Source organism: Pyxicephalus adspersus, chromosome 5 (assembly GCF_032062135.1).
Source record: "Pyxicephalus adspersus chromosome 5, UCB_Pads_2.0, whole genome shotgun sequence".
Lineage (NCBI taxonomy): Eukaryota > Metazoa > Chordata > Amphibia > Anura > Pyxicephalidae > Pyxicephalus > Pyxicephalus adspersus.
Genome location: NC_092862.1, coordinates 39,301,243 through 39,319,495, shown reverse-complemented (window position 1 = coordinate 39,319,495; position 18,253 = coordinate 39,301,243). Strand labels below are relative to the sequence as shown.

General features: G+C 34.5%; 1 protein-coding gene across 5 annotated transcripts in view; it reads left to right on the top strand.

Annotated features, from left to right (window-relative positions):
* Positions 1–17,963, top strand: part of SNTG1 (syntrophin gamma 1) — a 279,759-nt gene extending 261,796 nt beyond the window's left edge. For 4 of the 5 annotated variants that reach the window (XM_072411228.1, XM_072411226.1, XM_072411229.1 and 1 more), the window contains 6 exons: positions 4,552–4,668; positions 4,796–4,867; positions 6,060–6,212; positions 8,778–8,870; positions 10,410–10,520; positions 12,695–17,963. In XM_072411228.1, coding sequence (XP_072267329.1) covers positions 4,552–4,668; positions 4,796–4,867; positions 6,060–6,212; positions 8,778–8,870; positions 10,410–10,520; positions 12,695–12,859 — 711 coding nt within the window. In that variant the 3' untranslated portion in view covers positions 12,860–17,963. The remainder of the gene's footprint in view (positions 1–4,551; positions 4,669–4,795; positions 4,868–6,059; positions 6,213–8,777; positions 8,871–10,409; positions 10,521–12,694) is intronic. The other variant, XM_072411230.1, reaches the window with a different exon arrangement.
* The last annotated feature ends 290 nt before the right edge of the window (positions 17,964–18,253 follow it).

Sequence of the window (18,253 nt, the reverse complement as noted above, 5' to 3'; positions counted from 1 at the left end):
CATCAAGTCAGAGGCAATCCCTACATAGTGAGGGAAATTCCCCTTCTATACAATCGTCATAGGATGAGTTGTCCCCATTAAAAGGTTTCCCTTTCTCTTCTTCTGGGGACAGCTGTGACAAGGTCACCAGAGCAAAAAAATAGTAAATCTCCCTGATAAAAAAAAAAATAAGGAGCATGTAAAACAATAATCCAAATATGATAAAGGTTAAGAAATCATGAACAGTAACATGTTAGATTAGAAGTAAAAAATACAAAAAATATTAAAAAATGAACTACATTTTACCATATGTTTTCTAAGGAATTTAATCAAAGATTAGTTGGTGAGTGAGAGCCTAGCTGTCATAACACAACTTCAAAAAGGCATTCTCCGTACATACCGCTATATGCAATTTATTGTGTTCTGTTCCACACTGCACTTTGTAAAGATGTTTCTTGTTTGCTGGAGAAATGAATGTCTTCCTCTGCAATTATCTCCTCTCTTCAAGATCAAGCATTATGTTTAAAGCTTTTGTTGCTTTATAATGCTGCAACAGCAATGTAAAGAGCAGGTTGCTAAGCAATAACATCAGTGAAGTTCTACCTTGGTTATACAGATTCTGGCTCCTACAAGAGCAGTGTTTGGACATGAAGGAATACTAATTACACAAAGTATTGTTTGCCAAGTCTCTCAGCCTCCACAGTAATGTTTCATTGTAAAATTACATTCAGGATAGGCACAGCCATGTTGAATAATTTTCTCCAGTGTACTTGACTCAGTAAGAGGTCTGACTCCATAGAGGTGTTATTCAGCTGAATCACATGAAACTGCTTTTTATTGCCAACTAGTGTCAATGAAAAAAGGATTTCCGCAGTGACCAGGTCCTGCTTTTTACAGCCCTGCCATCCTGTTGTAAATATGACTGGGATAAATAATGAAAAAAAAAAAAAATGAAATGTACTTTGCATTGAGGGACTGGCCAAAAGCACATTAATGTTATCGATATATATGTAGAAGTCTGTCCCACAAACAAAATTATATAAAATACAAAAATATATAACGTTGTTAGTAGAGTGAAGAAGGGTTAGAACATGGCCATGTATTATTGCTGTATGGTCCTTCCTGTATCAAAGTCAAGCTCACCCATAAGAACATTTTCCAAATGGGCTCAAAGACCAAAATGCAAACCTAAAAGAAATTCTAACTTATCTTCACCTTGTCCAAAGCTAAAAACATTCTGGGTTGGAGTTCGTACACACATTATCTGACTCATTGAAAGATAAATCAGTCTGTGAACAAAACCCAAAAAACAACCCATTACTTGCTGAGATGGGCACATGCACCTGGGTTCCCTATTCATTTCAGGCTTGGCACACAATGTCTGATGTTGACATTCATTTTTGGGTGATATGACGTATATTATTACTAACCTAATTTTAATGTTTGAATGGGTAGCTAGCTGCATGTCTGTTTAAAAGTGTGCTTAACATTGCTAAAAGTGGTTACTGAGCTACTTAGAGTATTACAATTAAATGAACCTATTGAACAGCCCATTTAAAACTCCTATACATAATTATGCCCTTTTATTACTCAAAAAAAAAAAAAGGTTGGGCACTGTTGGTAAAGAAGACCTGGCTCCAGATCACCAGATCACCATTCTTATTTATGTCAAAGGTTTCATGTAGTATTGAGGTCAGAACTTTGTGTAGGCCAATTGAGTTTCTCCATACTAAACTGGCTTTGTGCACACAAGTACAGTTGTATAGGAACAGAAAGGGGCATCATATGATATACCTCCAGCCTGCTAATTTTTTCCAGGGTGCACAACCGAGAATTACCCCAGGTTATTGGATGGTAGTTGGCATACTGATTACCAGAACTTCCCTACAATGAAACCAAATATTGTAAAAAATAGATGGCTAAGCAAGGGAGTCCAAGTTAAACAAGAGTGCACAGTTGTAAAACAGTATATACAGTATACAGTGGGATAAACAAAAATAAGATGAATATTGTCAGCTTTGAGTCACATTTATCCCAAACAGTCAATGGTTGCATTAGTTCTAAAATGTCTGGCTGATATTCACTTTTGTACTTTTATTCTTGCAATGACGCCTTCAAGGTATCACAAAATTATCTTTGACATACCTTTATCATAGAGAAAAGAGATTATCTCCAAGTCTGCAAATGTCCCTTCAGCTAAATTACCTGGTGGCCACTTCATACTCCACTTCATCAGTGATGGCACCTAATTTGTCATCCTCCAAGTAATCTGGTGTGACAAAAGATATTGGTGTATGTGCTTAACCTGCCTTTTTCTGTTAATAAAATTTAGAAAATTCTATTATTCCTTTTTTGTAAGACAACACCTCATTTGACAGGTCAGTAAAGCAAACCCAAAATTAGACATTGAGGATTTGCAATGACCATGAAAGAAACACAAAGGCCCTACTTTAAAGTAAGAATTAAAAAAAAAGTTGAAATTATATTTGAATACATTTTTTGCATACATGTTGGCACATCTGCAATCAATGCAATGGCTGACATATAGCTCTATTTAAAGTTGTATCCCAGTTTTCATTTCAAATGCAGTAACTGATATTGGCCATATCATCAGGAAAAAAAATCTTGCTGAAGTTAGATCTCTTACTTTGCAACAAACAACTTAAAATATGAAATAACAGATGCAGTGATAAAAATAAATGATTTATTTTTGTCTACAAAGCTCATGTTTCTATACTGGCTACTCTGAAATTGAGTCAGCCAAAGGGAAAATGGGACAGTCATTTATGCACACCAGTATACAATGCTGGTAATAAAGTGAGAAATACGAAGTGTAATAATCTATAACCATCTACCAGACCTAATTTTGTGTTGGTGTTCATTAAAACTGAACTCCATGCTTACCCTCAATCTTGCACAGTTATACAGAACAATTGTCATTCACTGCATGCTGTGAACTTCTTACAGTGGGGAGTAGACACTACAGCCAATCAGATAGAGCCCTCTTGCAAATGTGAACTCTATATTCCCACTTACTCTATCAGTGACCCAAACATGCACAGTCCCAACTTGAAAGTCATCTCTCAACCACCTATGGCTTGGTCATTGCCACCATAATGCCAACTGCAGCTATACCTGTCAAACACATTAACAATAATCAACCCTACTTATCCCTTCTCTCTAACCTGCAATGGGCATAATGGTACCGAATAAGACTACTAAAATAAAGCTTCAGTGTTGGGAGATGTTTATATGTCCAGCGATCTTGTGCTGTGCTGTGAGTTTCTTTTCTGATTTACTGTTACTCTTTTATTGTTGCCTGTTTCTGATCCTGTGAATTTATGCTGCCTGGACCAACCTTTTGCTTGTGACCCTGACTCTGCTTCTGTCCTATCCTTTTGTACCTCGTCTGGTTGGGTGATTACCTGTGTATGACCTCTGCTCTGTATTCTGGACTTGTCTCTGTTGAAATCTTGGTACTTCTTTATCTGTGGGCTCCTGGTCCTTTGTCAGCCCTTCCTAAGACACCATCCCTTGCGCACTAAGTCCTGGGGGCTCCTGTGAACTGGGAAAGGCAACCAGTCTCCCGAGGCTGAGCGGGGTCTTGTAAAGGTGAAGAGTGCGGCGTTAGATTGGGGGGCTGGTGTCTGGCGAGTACTGTAGCTGGACCAGGGCTTTTCATTCAGTAGATATAAAAATATGTAAATACCATAAAAACATACATCTAAAGGGATTAGGATGTCATAATACACTTTAATTACTGTGTGAACTGATAGCTCTAGGCACTATATGGATGATAACATTTATGTGTTGGGAATATAGGAACAAAATTGAGGGCAGGAGAAAGGTAATGTGAAAGAAAAAGAGGGCTGGGGAAAGGGATGAGTAAAGGGAGGAAAGAGAGATGAGTTGGGGTGTGAGAGAAATTAGGTAAAAAAAAGTGAAGTGAGAAGTAAGGAGGTAGAAGGAATGAGAGTGAGAAGAAAGGGACAGAAGGAAGAGGGGAGCAGAGGAAGAGAGGCCCAGGGTAAGAGACCATGGTGGGGGGAGATAGGAAAATCAAATATAGAATGAAAGAAGTGGAGGAAATGGTGAAAAAAAAATAGAGCATAAGGGGACAGTGGTAGGGGAAGGTTTGGGGAACTGATAGGTATTATCACAGGAGAAAAAAAGGGAACAGATAGAAGAGAAATGAGCTAAATTAATTTATTAGAAATGTGTCAATCGTATTCAAAGTTTAAACCAATTATGAATCCTGGTGTTGAATAAAAATATATAGGATACCTTTCCCCTTCTTAAGTGGGAGAACCAATGTACATTACCAAGATGCCTAGTGTTGTAACTCATCAGCTGTTTGATGTCATCAACCTTCCCTGAAACACTCAATGTCACTTAATGAGCTTCTCATGTAGAGGGCAGGACATCTGTCTGTGTTTTTTACTATGGCAGTCGTGCAGTGGCTATATGGAAGAGAACTGGTATAATTGTTCCCTGAATTCATTACATTTATCAAAACTAAGATATTTATTTGCACTGGACACAATTCTTATAATAGATATGTTAAAATTTCAGATAATATACATGGGTTGGGTTGAAGAACGGGAGCAAGATAATCTCCAAGATCATTTATACACACCAAAGTTTCTGGCATTAAGAGGCTCATCACTTTATAAATTCAGTTCACCTCCAGTAAGTAAAGATAGTATGCGTATATTTCTGTAAACATTCCTAAAACTATCTTACTCTTTTTTCTGTATATATTATTAAACTATTTATAATAAAGTTCTATAGTTATGCTACTCTTTTTCTTTCCAAGGTTACTACATGGGACTGGATGCGAGCAGAGAAAAAATTTACAGTTTATGAAATAATGTGTAAAGTTTTTAAGGTAATTATACAATTTAGATAAAATACAACATTAAAAACGAGGAAAGAGAATAGCTTTAAAATTACAGCTACAATTTTTAAACTAAATAAGACTGCAAGTCTTTTTTTAAAAGTGTTCTACATAGAGTATACTTGTCAGTCTGTTTTGTAATAAAGCAGGTATGTCAAAGTCAATTTAAAATGAATGTCAAATTTGAGCAGGCCATCCCAACAAGGGATACATCAAAGTATATCAGTTGGATAGAGTAGATAATGTTAGATTTTGCAATATATCTTATTTGGAAGATGTCCCTTTACTTCCTGCCTGTAGACATATCAGAACAAATCTGTGGATGCCTCCCTCTTAGACAACAGTCCTCGGTGAAAGATTTCTCAACAACTGATGTTCAGATAAAGACCCAAAATTTAGAATTTTTCTTCCCTTTCAGTCCAAAGCACAAATGAAAAGGAAGACCCCAACTCGCTTAGAGGTACCTCCTCTAACAACCAACAGCCACTGTGAAAGCTGTCTGCTATGTACATTACTTCTGGCCAAAGGCTGGAGTCAGCAGCATACCTATTGTAACTGGTACCCCGACCCTTCTATTGGAACCTGTACCATCCCCACCAATAAACATGCAGAAAGCGGTTTGCATGGTAAACAACTGCCTGGTACTAGTTGAAGTTTAACACTTGCAAATAAATGTACACAGTGGTTTGGAAATTTGCACGCTGCAAACTACTATAATTTACCACATATATGACTGTTTTGGGAAAGTGTTAAATCAGTGGGCTTAGTTTTAGTAAAATTATATTGTTTAAAAAAAAAAAGTATAAAAACCTATTTTGGACATATTAGTGTATCGTATTGGTAAGTATTTGTGAAACAATGCAGTCAATCACTCTGGAACTGTAGCTAAGACTAAAAAATATTTTATCTCATAAAAAGTTAGGTATTAATACACTTTACACTTACACTTTAGACAAGTCTTCTTATAAAGCACATGCCTTGCCAGGTATATTGTAATACATGGGCACACCTTATCATTTCAGTAGTGACTTGACATGATGATTTACCCATTATAGTTGGATTGTTCATTCTCAAGGTTCTGGTTTATGTGGTATATTTAAAGGGTATATAACGGTATATTTAAAGAAATGTAAGAAATATTTCTTGATGTATGCCAGATTGTATAACTTTAGGTTTTAATCAGGACAGTGATCTTCTGGACCGGCGGAAACACTGCTTTGGAGTTCAGTCTGAATCTGGGGAAGACCTATATTTCTCTGTGGAGCTGGAGAATGAACTAATAACCTGGGAAAAAGCATTCCACACGACAACGTTTCTTGAAGTTGAAAGAATACAGGCAAGAACTTTTTGTAGTAATGTTTGACTGTGATTGGACAATTTACATTTGTAGTATGTAATCATTTTACTGCTGATCATACATGTGCTGATCCCCTTGACTTAGAATGATGGTCATTAAGATCAATATGCGCTTGTCTGAAACTCTGCAACACTTTGAGATCTTCAAAAGGTATGGCCACAAAAACTGTTATCTTAGTCTAAAATTATAAAGACCTATCTTTGTGATATAGTGTTATTATATATATGTAAGTATCCATTCCAGGTTTGTTGGATGACCCAGGTTCACCGAAGAAATGGAGAAGTGTATCTTCAGCTTTGAAGAGCTTTAATAAATCAGGCTCATTGACTCTCAAGCCATGTAGTCCTTACTTTGTTTTTATTTTGAAATTCATTTACAAAATGCAGATTTGTACTTGTGCTCAGTTCTGTGTCCTGTGTTCTTTCTTGATTATTCTGAATAATGATAATGAATGATTTATCAATTTAAAAAAAGACACGTTTACAAATAGATATCTGTTCAAAAAAATGACTGGTACTTGTTTTTTTAACATCTTTTATGCATTGAGATTTCCAACAAGCTCCTAAATTAGATTGTAAGGGCACTGACTTAATACAGATGAAAATAGGAAACATTAATAATTATTTATCACTGTCATAGTTCCTGTTAAAGGATATGTTTTAATGAAAGGAACAGCTGGCATGCATATGGAAATATAGTCTCACAGTGCGGTTCAATAGTAAAAATTAAAATTTTAGCCTAGATAATTATATCACATGCTGCTTTTTCTATAAAGTACAGTGCTCAAAGAGAGTTGAACAGAACAAATACAATAAATATAACTGTGTCCATTCAGCTTAAAATAATCATTCCAAAATTACATTTATTTTCATGCTGAGAATCATCTAACTAGAGCTAAAAGGAAATAAGAGGAAAGTAACCTATTTCAGTCATCTGTTTATGAATTAATATTGTGCTTTATTCTGAAAACCAAATAAAATACCTATTAAGGTCAACTTACAAGAAAACAAAGAACAGCTTTTCATTCCAGGAATGAAATAAATCTAGTTAGTCTTTGACACTAAATAACTGCTTAGGCTAGTTTTCATCTTGTCCTACCTGTCAGACCATTACATTGAGATAAAACTCCCTGGAAGGTTAAATATTGCTAGAGATGGTTCTGATTGATCTGAGAAGCTGACAAGTAGATTATCCCACTAGCATTTAATAGTAACCAAAATATCAATTTGGTTGGACTGCCACTATAGTTACCAGCATGCTGTTTGACATAAAATTAATGTCTATGAACAACTTGCCAAAATATTCTAATAGATTTACTGGCTTGTCAGGATTTTTACCATATGAATTAAGAATGATAAAATTGAACTCCACTTGGACGCTACTATTTCCTATGAATAATAAATAGAGGGTAAGGTTTTGCTAAACAGAATTATTGGGCTTAAGGTTCTGGCTCTGTTAAATGTATGAAATACATTTTACCCAATATTTGTTTTTGAAGTTTTTTTGCGGTAATGTTGTCAGGTAATGAATATTCAAACATTTACTTTATATATGCTTAAGATGCAAAAAGCTTGGCTTCACATCTGTGTGTTGCAGCTAAGCCAGGAAACTCACATTGCATACATTGGTGCAATTTTTTTATTGCCATTTCAAAACACCTCCACAATGCACCAGTCAAAGCACTGGCCACTTTATTAGGTACACTGTTCTAACTGCCAAGAGTGGCACACAGTGTGGGCTCCCGCATTTGTAGTGAGTCTGCTTTGAAGCTCAGGATTTTGTACATTCATGGATCCTCTTCTAAACATCTTGCTTGAAACAATTAAAGAGGAAATGCTCAAGCTATCATAATAGTTAGCTCCTATTTATGTTGCAGTAATATAGCCCTGTACCTTCTAGAGGTTTTAACATGGGGTCTTCTCACTAGGAAAGGCTGAACCCTCTTAGAAGCAGTTGTAGTAAGGGGTCTTACTCCTAGTTCATAGTGGAAAGATTTTTGTGGATCAAGGACAAAAAAGGAATTAAGTTGTTGAGGGACTAGCAAGCTTTTTTTTTTTTTTGTAGAGTTGTCCAATTGGGATCGGGAGGCAGAGCTGACCCAATGTAGACTGGCACGAAAAGTTCCAGGAAAGTGCTGTATAGATAAGTTTAGTGTATATAAAGCTGTGTATACAGTATAGTGCTGGTGTATAATGCTACATATATATTAATAGTTTGCAATAGTGTATAAACACATTTTTGGTAAAAATTACAGCAAATAAAAAAAATATTTATTTTGGCTTGTTAACTGGCATTATTGGGGCACCGATAGGAAGCCATATTTGCCCTAAAAAATTAAATTTGTTTGGATTTATTCAAAATGACTTAGATGTTTTCTAAAAACAACCACAGAACTGAAAAGACTTATCTGGTAAAAAAAAAAAAGAAGGTTTAGTAAGCTGGTACTTAATAATGTATCATTAAACATAAAGAATCCATTTATTTGTATCTTTTAATTAACTAATCTTTTGTGATTTCTAATAATTATGGATTGTATATTTTCAGTGCAAAACATATGCCTGTGTTATTGACAGCCATTTAATGGGCCTTACTATTGACTTTGGTATGGGATTCATCTGCTTTGATGCTGCAACCAAGGTAAACTACTATTTTTATATAATTTCTTCACTAATTATTTATAATTGAACTTTGTTTTAGCTTTATAAGTATTAGGATCAGAAAAAAAAGTAAAAAAAAAATGTATTAGGCACCTAATTATTGTAATCAACTTGCAAGTGAGGAATAAGTGATATAATGCCAAAAAGTGCTTTGCAGCATGTTTAAAGTACCAACTAGTTGCTGTGGAAAACACATTGAGAAAGAGAAAAATACTAATTGATTGCTCTAGGCACCACAGTGAGAAAAAATGTTCTGTGCCACATTTGAAGGTAAATACTATTTTAATACATGGTAAACACAGTAGGACAAGAAAAATAGTGCTATATGGGGGAATGCCTCCCTGAATTCCCACCGCTTTCTTGAAAAATCTTACTAAAATAATTGCTGAACAGACATGTAAGGAAGGAGACATCATCCACATCCAGATTCTTTATTATCTGTATTATGGGCCTTGACATCCAAGACAATGTCATCCCAATTCTTGCAAGCTGCAATCAGAATAAAGCCACAGGTAAAATGTATTTTCCATCATGGAATTTCATTTTGGTACTGCTGATTGTGGTAAAGGCTCCTTTCCATGGAAGAGTGCTTACAGCCAAATGTGCATGAACATATTTTAACTGGAAGTCAGATTTTGCCCACTTTACTGCCCACAAAGCTTTGAAAAGGAGAAAACTTGGCGGCCCTAAATCTTGAAGCTTGGGTAATCATAACTTGTCTATCTAGAATGAGAGAAATGTGGTCAATAAATCATTTATTCTTCTGTTGTTGAGAAGGTAGAAGGGAGCCGCAGCATTCTCCTCAGCACTTAACTATGGGTGGGACAACATATGCCAAAATTTCTGCAAAGCAGATGTGGTAGAAGGCATACTCGAAATCCTTGAACTCCTTCACTCAGCATTAAAAGCTGCATGAGGTGGTGAGGAGTTTTTTTTTCTGCTGTTATCTTTTCAGCTTTGTCATTTAAGTATACGATATTTTCAAACCATATACATGGCATTGTCTTAAGTTCTCATGCTGACATAAGGTTGCGTATGTATAGATAAGGATTTTCTGTATATTCTCACTGTGTTTCCCATAGTAATCAGTTAACATTTTATTTTAAACATGGCACGAAGCAGTTTATTTTTATGTTTGCCATTGTATTATTAATAAAGTGTGGGCTTATGTCTTTTTTCAACCTAACCTAATATGTACCTATGAATTAGTATTATTGAGGAATGTTTAGCAATGTTTATTTTGTTTCAGTCACTCCAATAGCTTTTATTTCATTTTGTATAAATTTTGTACAAAGTTCATATTTCTTTTAAAGGTTTGTAGTGAACCTGTAAATTGTTTTTAACCTTTAAAAATAGGTGTGCTTTAGTGGTCAGTGAGCAGCAGGTAGGTATGGCTTAGTCCTGAAATAAGAGAAGTAAAGTTTTTAGTAATACAATGACACAGACTTTCTAAACCTGCCCTGCATCTTCTTGTACACATTCTTTCTTATTGTGGGGCTAATGTTTTTCATGTTTTTAGGCTATACTATGGAGGTATAAATTCTCTCAGCTGAAAGGCTCTTCAGACGATGGGAAAAGTAAAATCAAGTTTCTGTTCCAGAATCAGGATACAAAACAAATTGAAGCAAAGGTAAAATGCAAATCAGTTTTTGTTAGTAAGCATAAAATGCAAGACATTACGCAATCTAAGATAGACTACTAATCAGGCTGGAAGTTGTAATAGTTAAAGTAAAAATAAATTGCATTTACAGATATCAATAAACAAAATAAAACTAGTAGATATTTAATCCATGGATTTCTAGCTATTAAAATTTGCTGATATTTAGTAGATAATAAATGGAATAGGCAGTGCTTCAATTAGTTTTATATATGTATATTACCCAAGGAAAATATTTTAAAAATCTTTTTATAATTTTTATAATTTATGCTGAAGTGCAAACAACAATAATAAAAACAATACAACAGAACATCTTCAGCATTACAAATCCAATTGAAAGTGACTATTTACTAGACATAAATTTATTAGAACAAACAAGAACTGTCAGAGAAATGAGAATATAACAATGCCCTCAAAAATGTTGGTCCTGATTTAATAAAGCTCTTCAAGACAGGAGAAAATTATGGGAGAACCTGGGTGATACAGCAAACCTGGAATGGACTTCATAAAAATAATTTGCTATGAGTTGGCAACTGTTTTCAATCCCAGATCAGATCCATTCTAGATTTACTGGATTACCTTAGTCTTTCTATGATACTTTTTTTTCTAGTCTTTGAGAGCTTTAACAAATCAGGCCCAAGGGAAACACTGGTCTAGATGGTGCAGGACACTAGTGTGGCTTCACCATTTTAGCTCAGCTATCCTGGAAACTTCCTGGAGATGTGGTGTAGCTGTAGGGAACTTGCTGCATTTTGGCCATGTCCGGTCCTTAGGCCATTTTGGGATAAGTATAGATATATCACCCAACAGTTCACAGATTGCCAGGTTACAGACGACCCAACTTTCTTTCTGCGGTACCATGTTATTCCATTAAAGGCCTATAGGTGTTTAGTGGCGAGATATGTAGTGAACGCAGCTAGAGCCTGTATAACTCTGCTGTGAAACAGTATAAACCAAGTTCCCTAGATCTCTGGTTCAGAATATTTTATATATATTACCTATTCCTGGCTTTTCCACCCCTGTCTTTGCCTTTGTTTCTTGTGGTTATCCACCAATTTCCGTGTTCATATTTTCAAACAATCAAAGAAAGATCCAAATATGTAAATATATATATATATATTTTTTCAATTTAGCATACACAATCCCATATTAGGAGTTAATAAGATAGTTACTAAATAGTTGTGTATAGATATCCAGACTCTTTTTCTAAATTTAACTAAGAACAAAGCAATCTTTAAAAAAAAAAACCCAAAACAATCAACATGTTTATTTCAATTTATATACAAAAAAGAACAGAAAAAACATCAGAAGACAATAGTGGATATTAAAAAACATCAATCATTTGGTAGTCTCAATTTCATACTTATGTCCTGAAAACAGGCTCAATGCGTTTCGCAAACCATCATTTCTGCTTCTTCAGGAGAAAAAATTGGATATATCAGACCTACTTCACAAATTATTGACATGAACAAAATTTAAAATACAAATCGCCCCATCCATATTTGACCCATAGCTGAGGACAGTAGAGGCACACGGCCTGACATGGAACAGATGGGGAGAAGTTAGTCGAACCACAGTGAAGTGTAATAATTGGTGCTACAGTTTAGGTTAAACACCCTTACTTTCAATTCAGCAATTGTGAAGCTTAATTGCACATTAATCAAAAGTTAGCTGCATATATTATGCGTCTGACCAGTTCCACTCCACAAACACTAATAAAGATGTCAGTCGTTTGTGACATAGGCCTAATATGCCCTATTTTGCTCTTGAAGAAACAGATATTATGGTCTGCGAAACGCATTGGGACTCAAAAATGCAGTGCTTTTCTGACAGAGCAACAAGTATTCCTGTGGACATTCAGGTTCCCTAAAGAAAAAAAACATGGGGAAACATACTGACATATTTAGAGGTGGCTAGCCAAAGCACCAGCAACATAAACTGAAAATATGAACAGATGGATTTTTTTTAAATATTAAAAGTTACATGTATCAACATTATAGCATATAAATGGCACATATTGTAGTCTTATAAACCTTTAAACACGTTTCACCTTTCATATGTATAAAAAAAGTAAAGAAATCTCTTTCAGTTCTGTGTATATCTGGTATCATAATGTGTTTCCTTTTTCATGTTTTATCTCTCTACAGGAGCTGGAATTCTCCAACCTTTTTGCGGTCCTTCATTGCATTCATTCATTCTTTGCTGCTAAAGTTGCTTGCTTGGACCCTCTATTTGTTGACAGTCAGGGAGCTGCCTCTTCATCAACTTCTGGTGCCACAGCGAGTGTTTGTAAAATGAAATACTCAACTTAACCCATCCAAATAGGAATGCACTTACCTACTGAACATACACAAACTGTGAACAATTGTATATGGAATGGTGGATATGGAACTCTAGCTCAGGAGACCTGAATAGCTACTGACTTATTTTTATGCAGGAAATAAAAGCATCCTATGGATTATTGCCAGTAACCTATTGTTCAACCTGGAATATGCTAATTACACACAAGAGCTGGAAATGCGGAAATTAGCGTTTATACAAAAACCCAGGAAATCAAGGACACATTTTTATTATGATCCGTGTTCTAATGTTAATGTAAAAATATCAAAAAATAAAAAAAGGAAAAATGGCTACATGAAAATAGCACTTGTTTTCTAAGATTGCAATGTGAATGTGCCAAAAAGAAGGATCACATTTATTTTTTTGAACCGGTGTATAGGTAATAAATGGAAAAAGATGTTTTTTTTATGGCAAACCATAGTGACCCTGCAGAAAAAATAATAGAAAATGTAGTGAAAACACCTGTCCCATGTAAGTTTATGAGGAATGATTTTTAGTATTTTTCCTTTTTTTTTTTATTGCACCTTTTTGTTTACTTTTTTTATTTTAAGGTAACATATTTCCAACAAAATGCTGAATCAGTTAGAGCAGCGCTATTATTTTCTTACGCTTGCACTGTTTTTCTGCTATACTTTTATTTGTCTTTCATGTGTTATTTGACTTCAGACATGAAAGCCATGTAGGTACTTAAAAAAGTGAACAAGGTTCAGCTAATATTTATAAAATATTGAAGTATCTGTATGCTCTCCTGACTAAATTATCCCAAAAAAGTGTAGATCTGGTTGACCACATGGGTTCCTTTCATCAAAGAATGCATTTTAGCATTGTTTAAAGTTTTTCCTTTTTAATTTTTGAAAGCTATAATAATATAATTACAAATTAACATTTATTATTCAAGGGCTTGTATAAAAAATAAACATTTTTTTAGAATTTATTTTTCTCTGGCACATTTAAGGGTGAAAATAATATTTTTATGATTCTTCCCTATCCTGTCAGTAATAAAGATCAGATATTTGATAAGATTGGACAACTTTTACCTTTCCTGTGACTTATGTTTATTATATCACTAACCCAAAGTACTGTATATAGCAGCGTTTTTTAACCATATTAACATGGGGGAACCCCTTGAAAAAATGTTCAGGCCTTCAGGGAACCCCTGCAATAATCACTATATCTAAAACACACAGTACATTAGTGTAGTGATCAGTAGAAAGAATGCCTCTTAGATTGCTGTCCATTGGGAAGAATGCCAGAAAGATCATTGGTATCTATTAAACTGACATGAGAGGCACAAATTGCTCAAGGAACCCCTAGCAAGCTCTGGAGGAACCCTGGTTGAAAAACACTGGTTTATACAGTGGTATTACAGCTGAACTCCCAGGATAATAATTCAGGTCTGTGCTCATAATAAAATATGCCTAGTTTAGGTACCTAGATTGGATTTATAATCAGTCTCTACCCTTGGAAGCCAGCACTCAAATTGGGAAAGAAAGGGCAGGACATAGAACCAATTAGGTTTGCTACATGCAATTGTGCTGATAAGGAACATGTTGGTGGTAGGAGTGGGCTGTTGATAGTAGAAGAGAGTTGAAGAACTGACAGATGACCTCAGGTGAATGGGGTAGGGAAAGAACAGCGCTGTATTCTTTCACTAAAATTGGTGTTACCCACCTGTCAGAATTGGTTTGATAGAAAGACAAATCCATTTTGGGTAAATATGTATTTCTTTTCTGTTTGCTTGGAGTCCAGCTTAAATCATATTTCAGAATTCAAAAGTGCGAATTGATAGATGAAGGTGAAAGTCTAAAAATATTTTCTTCATTTATTGTATTTGTTTACTCCCTGGGAAGTTTCAATTTATAATCTGTTTAGGAAATTTGTCATTTTTGTCATATACCTTTTACCCATGACAACAAAAATTTTGGTAAGGCGTCCAATCCAAAAAAACGACCCTTTATTATGAGAGTTGTAATATACAACTCAACTTAAGAAAAACAGCCAAAAAGCTTCAAACATGCACATCCAAATATTGCATCATTCCCCAGAAGTCTTGTATCTCATTGTATATGTAGTCACTTTTACTAGTGAGCTTCCCTTTGTATCCATGAAACCATTGTATTGTATTTACACTGGATAAGAGTCTAATGCACTGTGTAATTTTTTCTTGAAAGATCTTTTCATCTGGTCTGAAGTAACTTCCAACAGATAGCTTATGTTAGAGTTATATAATTACAATAATCTAAATTTTGGATATGTTCACAAAGTAGTAATCCCTTGTTTACCCAGTATACATGTAATACACTTTAATTTATACTAAATATTATTTAGGACACGTAGCCATGTAAATATCCACAACATTTCTTTAAAAAAAATTACATAATAGAGTAGCAGATAATTGTTATGCTTCACCTTGGTGCTCCATTTCCTTCTGATTTATGCCAGCCTTGTGTTTTAATCTTACCTCTCAAGGAAAAGGGGACAGATGTTTAGCTGTTACCCATGGAAACAATATTCTTCCTACATTTCCCCTAGGGAACCCCCATACAGAGCTGTTTGTCTTCTAAGTCTCTCTACTGTCCATCTCCTACCTGTTTGTTAAAAAAAAAAACCTGCAGGGAGCACAGTTACCACAACTGCAAGCAAATTGTTGGAAATGTGATTACATGTGCACAAAGGAAAACAAAGAATTTATTGGAACTCTTTTTATATAATGAAATCAGCAAATTTTTACTTTACTTTTATTACCCTGATCACCAGTGTCAGTATATTACAATGTCACCAGAACAGGAATAGATAGGAAATCTTCCAATTAAGACACTTGTTTCCTTACATTGGAAATACATCATTTTACTTTCTGTTGAGTCTACAGAACAGCTAATGAATAGAAATCACCCCAATAGGACACAGATGGATTTTTTATCCCCAACTTTATCCAAAATTGAAAAAAACAATTTTGGCTTCATCTATAATTCTCCATTAACCTGTAGTAGGCTATATACATTGTCATTTGTTCATAACAAAATCATAAAAAAAAGATCATAAAAAAGTTGAGTTTCTGTTGAAAAACAAAGTTTGATAAAGAGCAAGTAAAACTAAAAATAATGTTAAAGGTAACCTTTCCTGGGGAAATAGTGGGGTACCATAGCAAACCTTATACAAAATACTGGTTTGCAAGTTGCTATGATGCCCACTGTCTTCTATACCTAGAACAAGGAGTCTTATCAGGATTGTTAATATACAGGAAAAAAACAATATCAGGATAATGACTCACAGTATTGTACTGCACCTGTGCCCAGACTATGAGCACTTACATGCTTCAAAAAACAATAAAGATTTAAAATAAGCCATTCCTGACTTCTGTAACTGCTTTTACTCAAGCACTTTAGGGTCAGGCTCCAGTCGCCTTGTAACTGTTTAGGGCTTGAAGAGATCTGCTCTCGAGCACAGGTTCACTTTGTAGAGTCATCCTGACATCCAGGCAACTAGCATTTGCAGAATGAGACATTCCCAAAGGTAGGCTATATATTTCTCCCAAAAAAGGTTTCCTCTAAACCCATTTAGGTTAATGGAGAAAAAAAACAACACAAGTTTTCTTGGATAACATATTATGTGTGGCTGTTAGCAAATATTAGTGTAATGCAACTTGATTTTAGTTGGTTTCCAAAACATTGTAATGTGTTCACTTAACTCTCAAACAATGAATTGTGTCTATACTTTATTAACTGCTGCAAATTAGATTTCTGTGGTCTTTTGCATCTACTACTTCCATAGGTAATACTAATAAAAAGTTCTGCTGGGTCTCTTTTCTCTCTCTATTATTAAAAGGGATTCCTAATGCTATACCTTATTTGTGCTACAGTGTATTAGCTTCTTCATTTATATACTCATATGGACTTTTTTTTCTTTAATGTTGCCTTAACTGATTTAACATTTAAAAAAAAAAAAAAAATGGTCTGCAATTGCTTGCATTGCCTTCTTCCAAAAATTCCAGTTGCTGGACTGTTTTGCTTATCAACAACTCAAAATATTAAAAGCAGAGAAAGCCTGGCAGGATTTATATCATACATATTAGCATCTTTAATCCAACAAAAAACACTGATGCATCATCATTAAGGACTGGCTAATCTCCTATAAACCATTCCTCTAGGATTGGTCATCCAAGAGTATCTGCTTGATCCAAGATACTGACAAATAAATCCAGATTGTTACTCAGTATTAGCAAAACTGTTGAGATTTAAAGATCTGTCAGTTAATGTCAATGGATACTGAGAACAGTTTTTTCACAATTAAGGTTACTGGCATTTGAGACAAAAGTAATAGGAAAGGTATAACAAGTAATATACCACATCACTACGTAAAGGACAGCTTAGCAGAAAAGAAGAATCCCTTTTCTTGCCATTATTTTTTTTCTGCAGTGTAAAATCGAATTCATTTTATAGTTTTAACATCTTAATTTCTTTGTTCCCTCCGACACTGATGCCCTCCAAAACTAAATATTTGTAATTAATATTACAACAGTATTAATTCTGCTTCCTTGGATATATATATATATTTTGTGCTTTCTCAGGAATAAGATCCTGTTCACCATTTGTATTTTTTTTGTATAGAACAACTGTATATTTGTTTCCCAGACTGTACAGAATAATGGAAAATGTTTGAGTTTTGTAAATTATTAAGGATAAAGAGTAACGAGGTTATGTATTTCCAAAGAAACAAACAATTGTAAATAATATTTTTAACATCTAAACATCATTGTACCTAAAATAAATTCTCAGTTTGATGCAGTAATCCATGCTGCTGACTAAAGCAATACTGAGTGTGATTATCACTATAAATGTCAATATGAATATTTTCAGCTGTTTTTTTTTTTTCAAGTACAAGGGGATGAATTCACAGAAAGTTAATTGGATTGTATGTAAAGAGATTTCATTTTTATACAAAGAAATTATACAAGTCACTGAATGTTCCATCCAACAAGACTATATATGATTCACAATTATATACTTGATTTGAAAAATGGGGATGAAATATTTAATTGCTGTGTAAAAGTATAAGAGAATAAAATATTTTCGCTGATGTGTAGCTTGTTTTATAAAAGCAGCTTGTTGTGTTTCATTTCTACAATGAGTTTGTTTGTAAATTGCAAAAAAAGGAAAAGGCTCTTCTGCCATTTCAAAAATCCTAATTCTGTAAATGTAGGTCAAGTAGATATCTGATAACTCTTAAAGCAGAACTTTCATTTTTTTAAAAAATACTACCTTTATTTTCACTTACCGCTGAGCCATCGACAACTAGCTTTCATTGGTTCATGCACCTTCCTAGCTGCTTTCTTCATCCCAGGTGGTGGAAAGAGCAGATGCCACCAT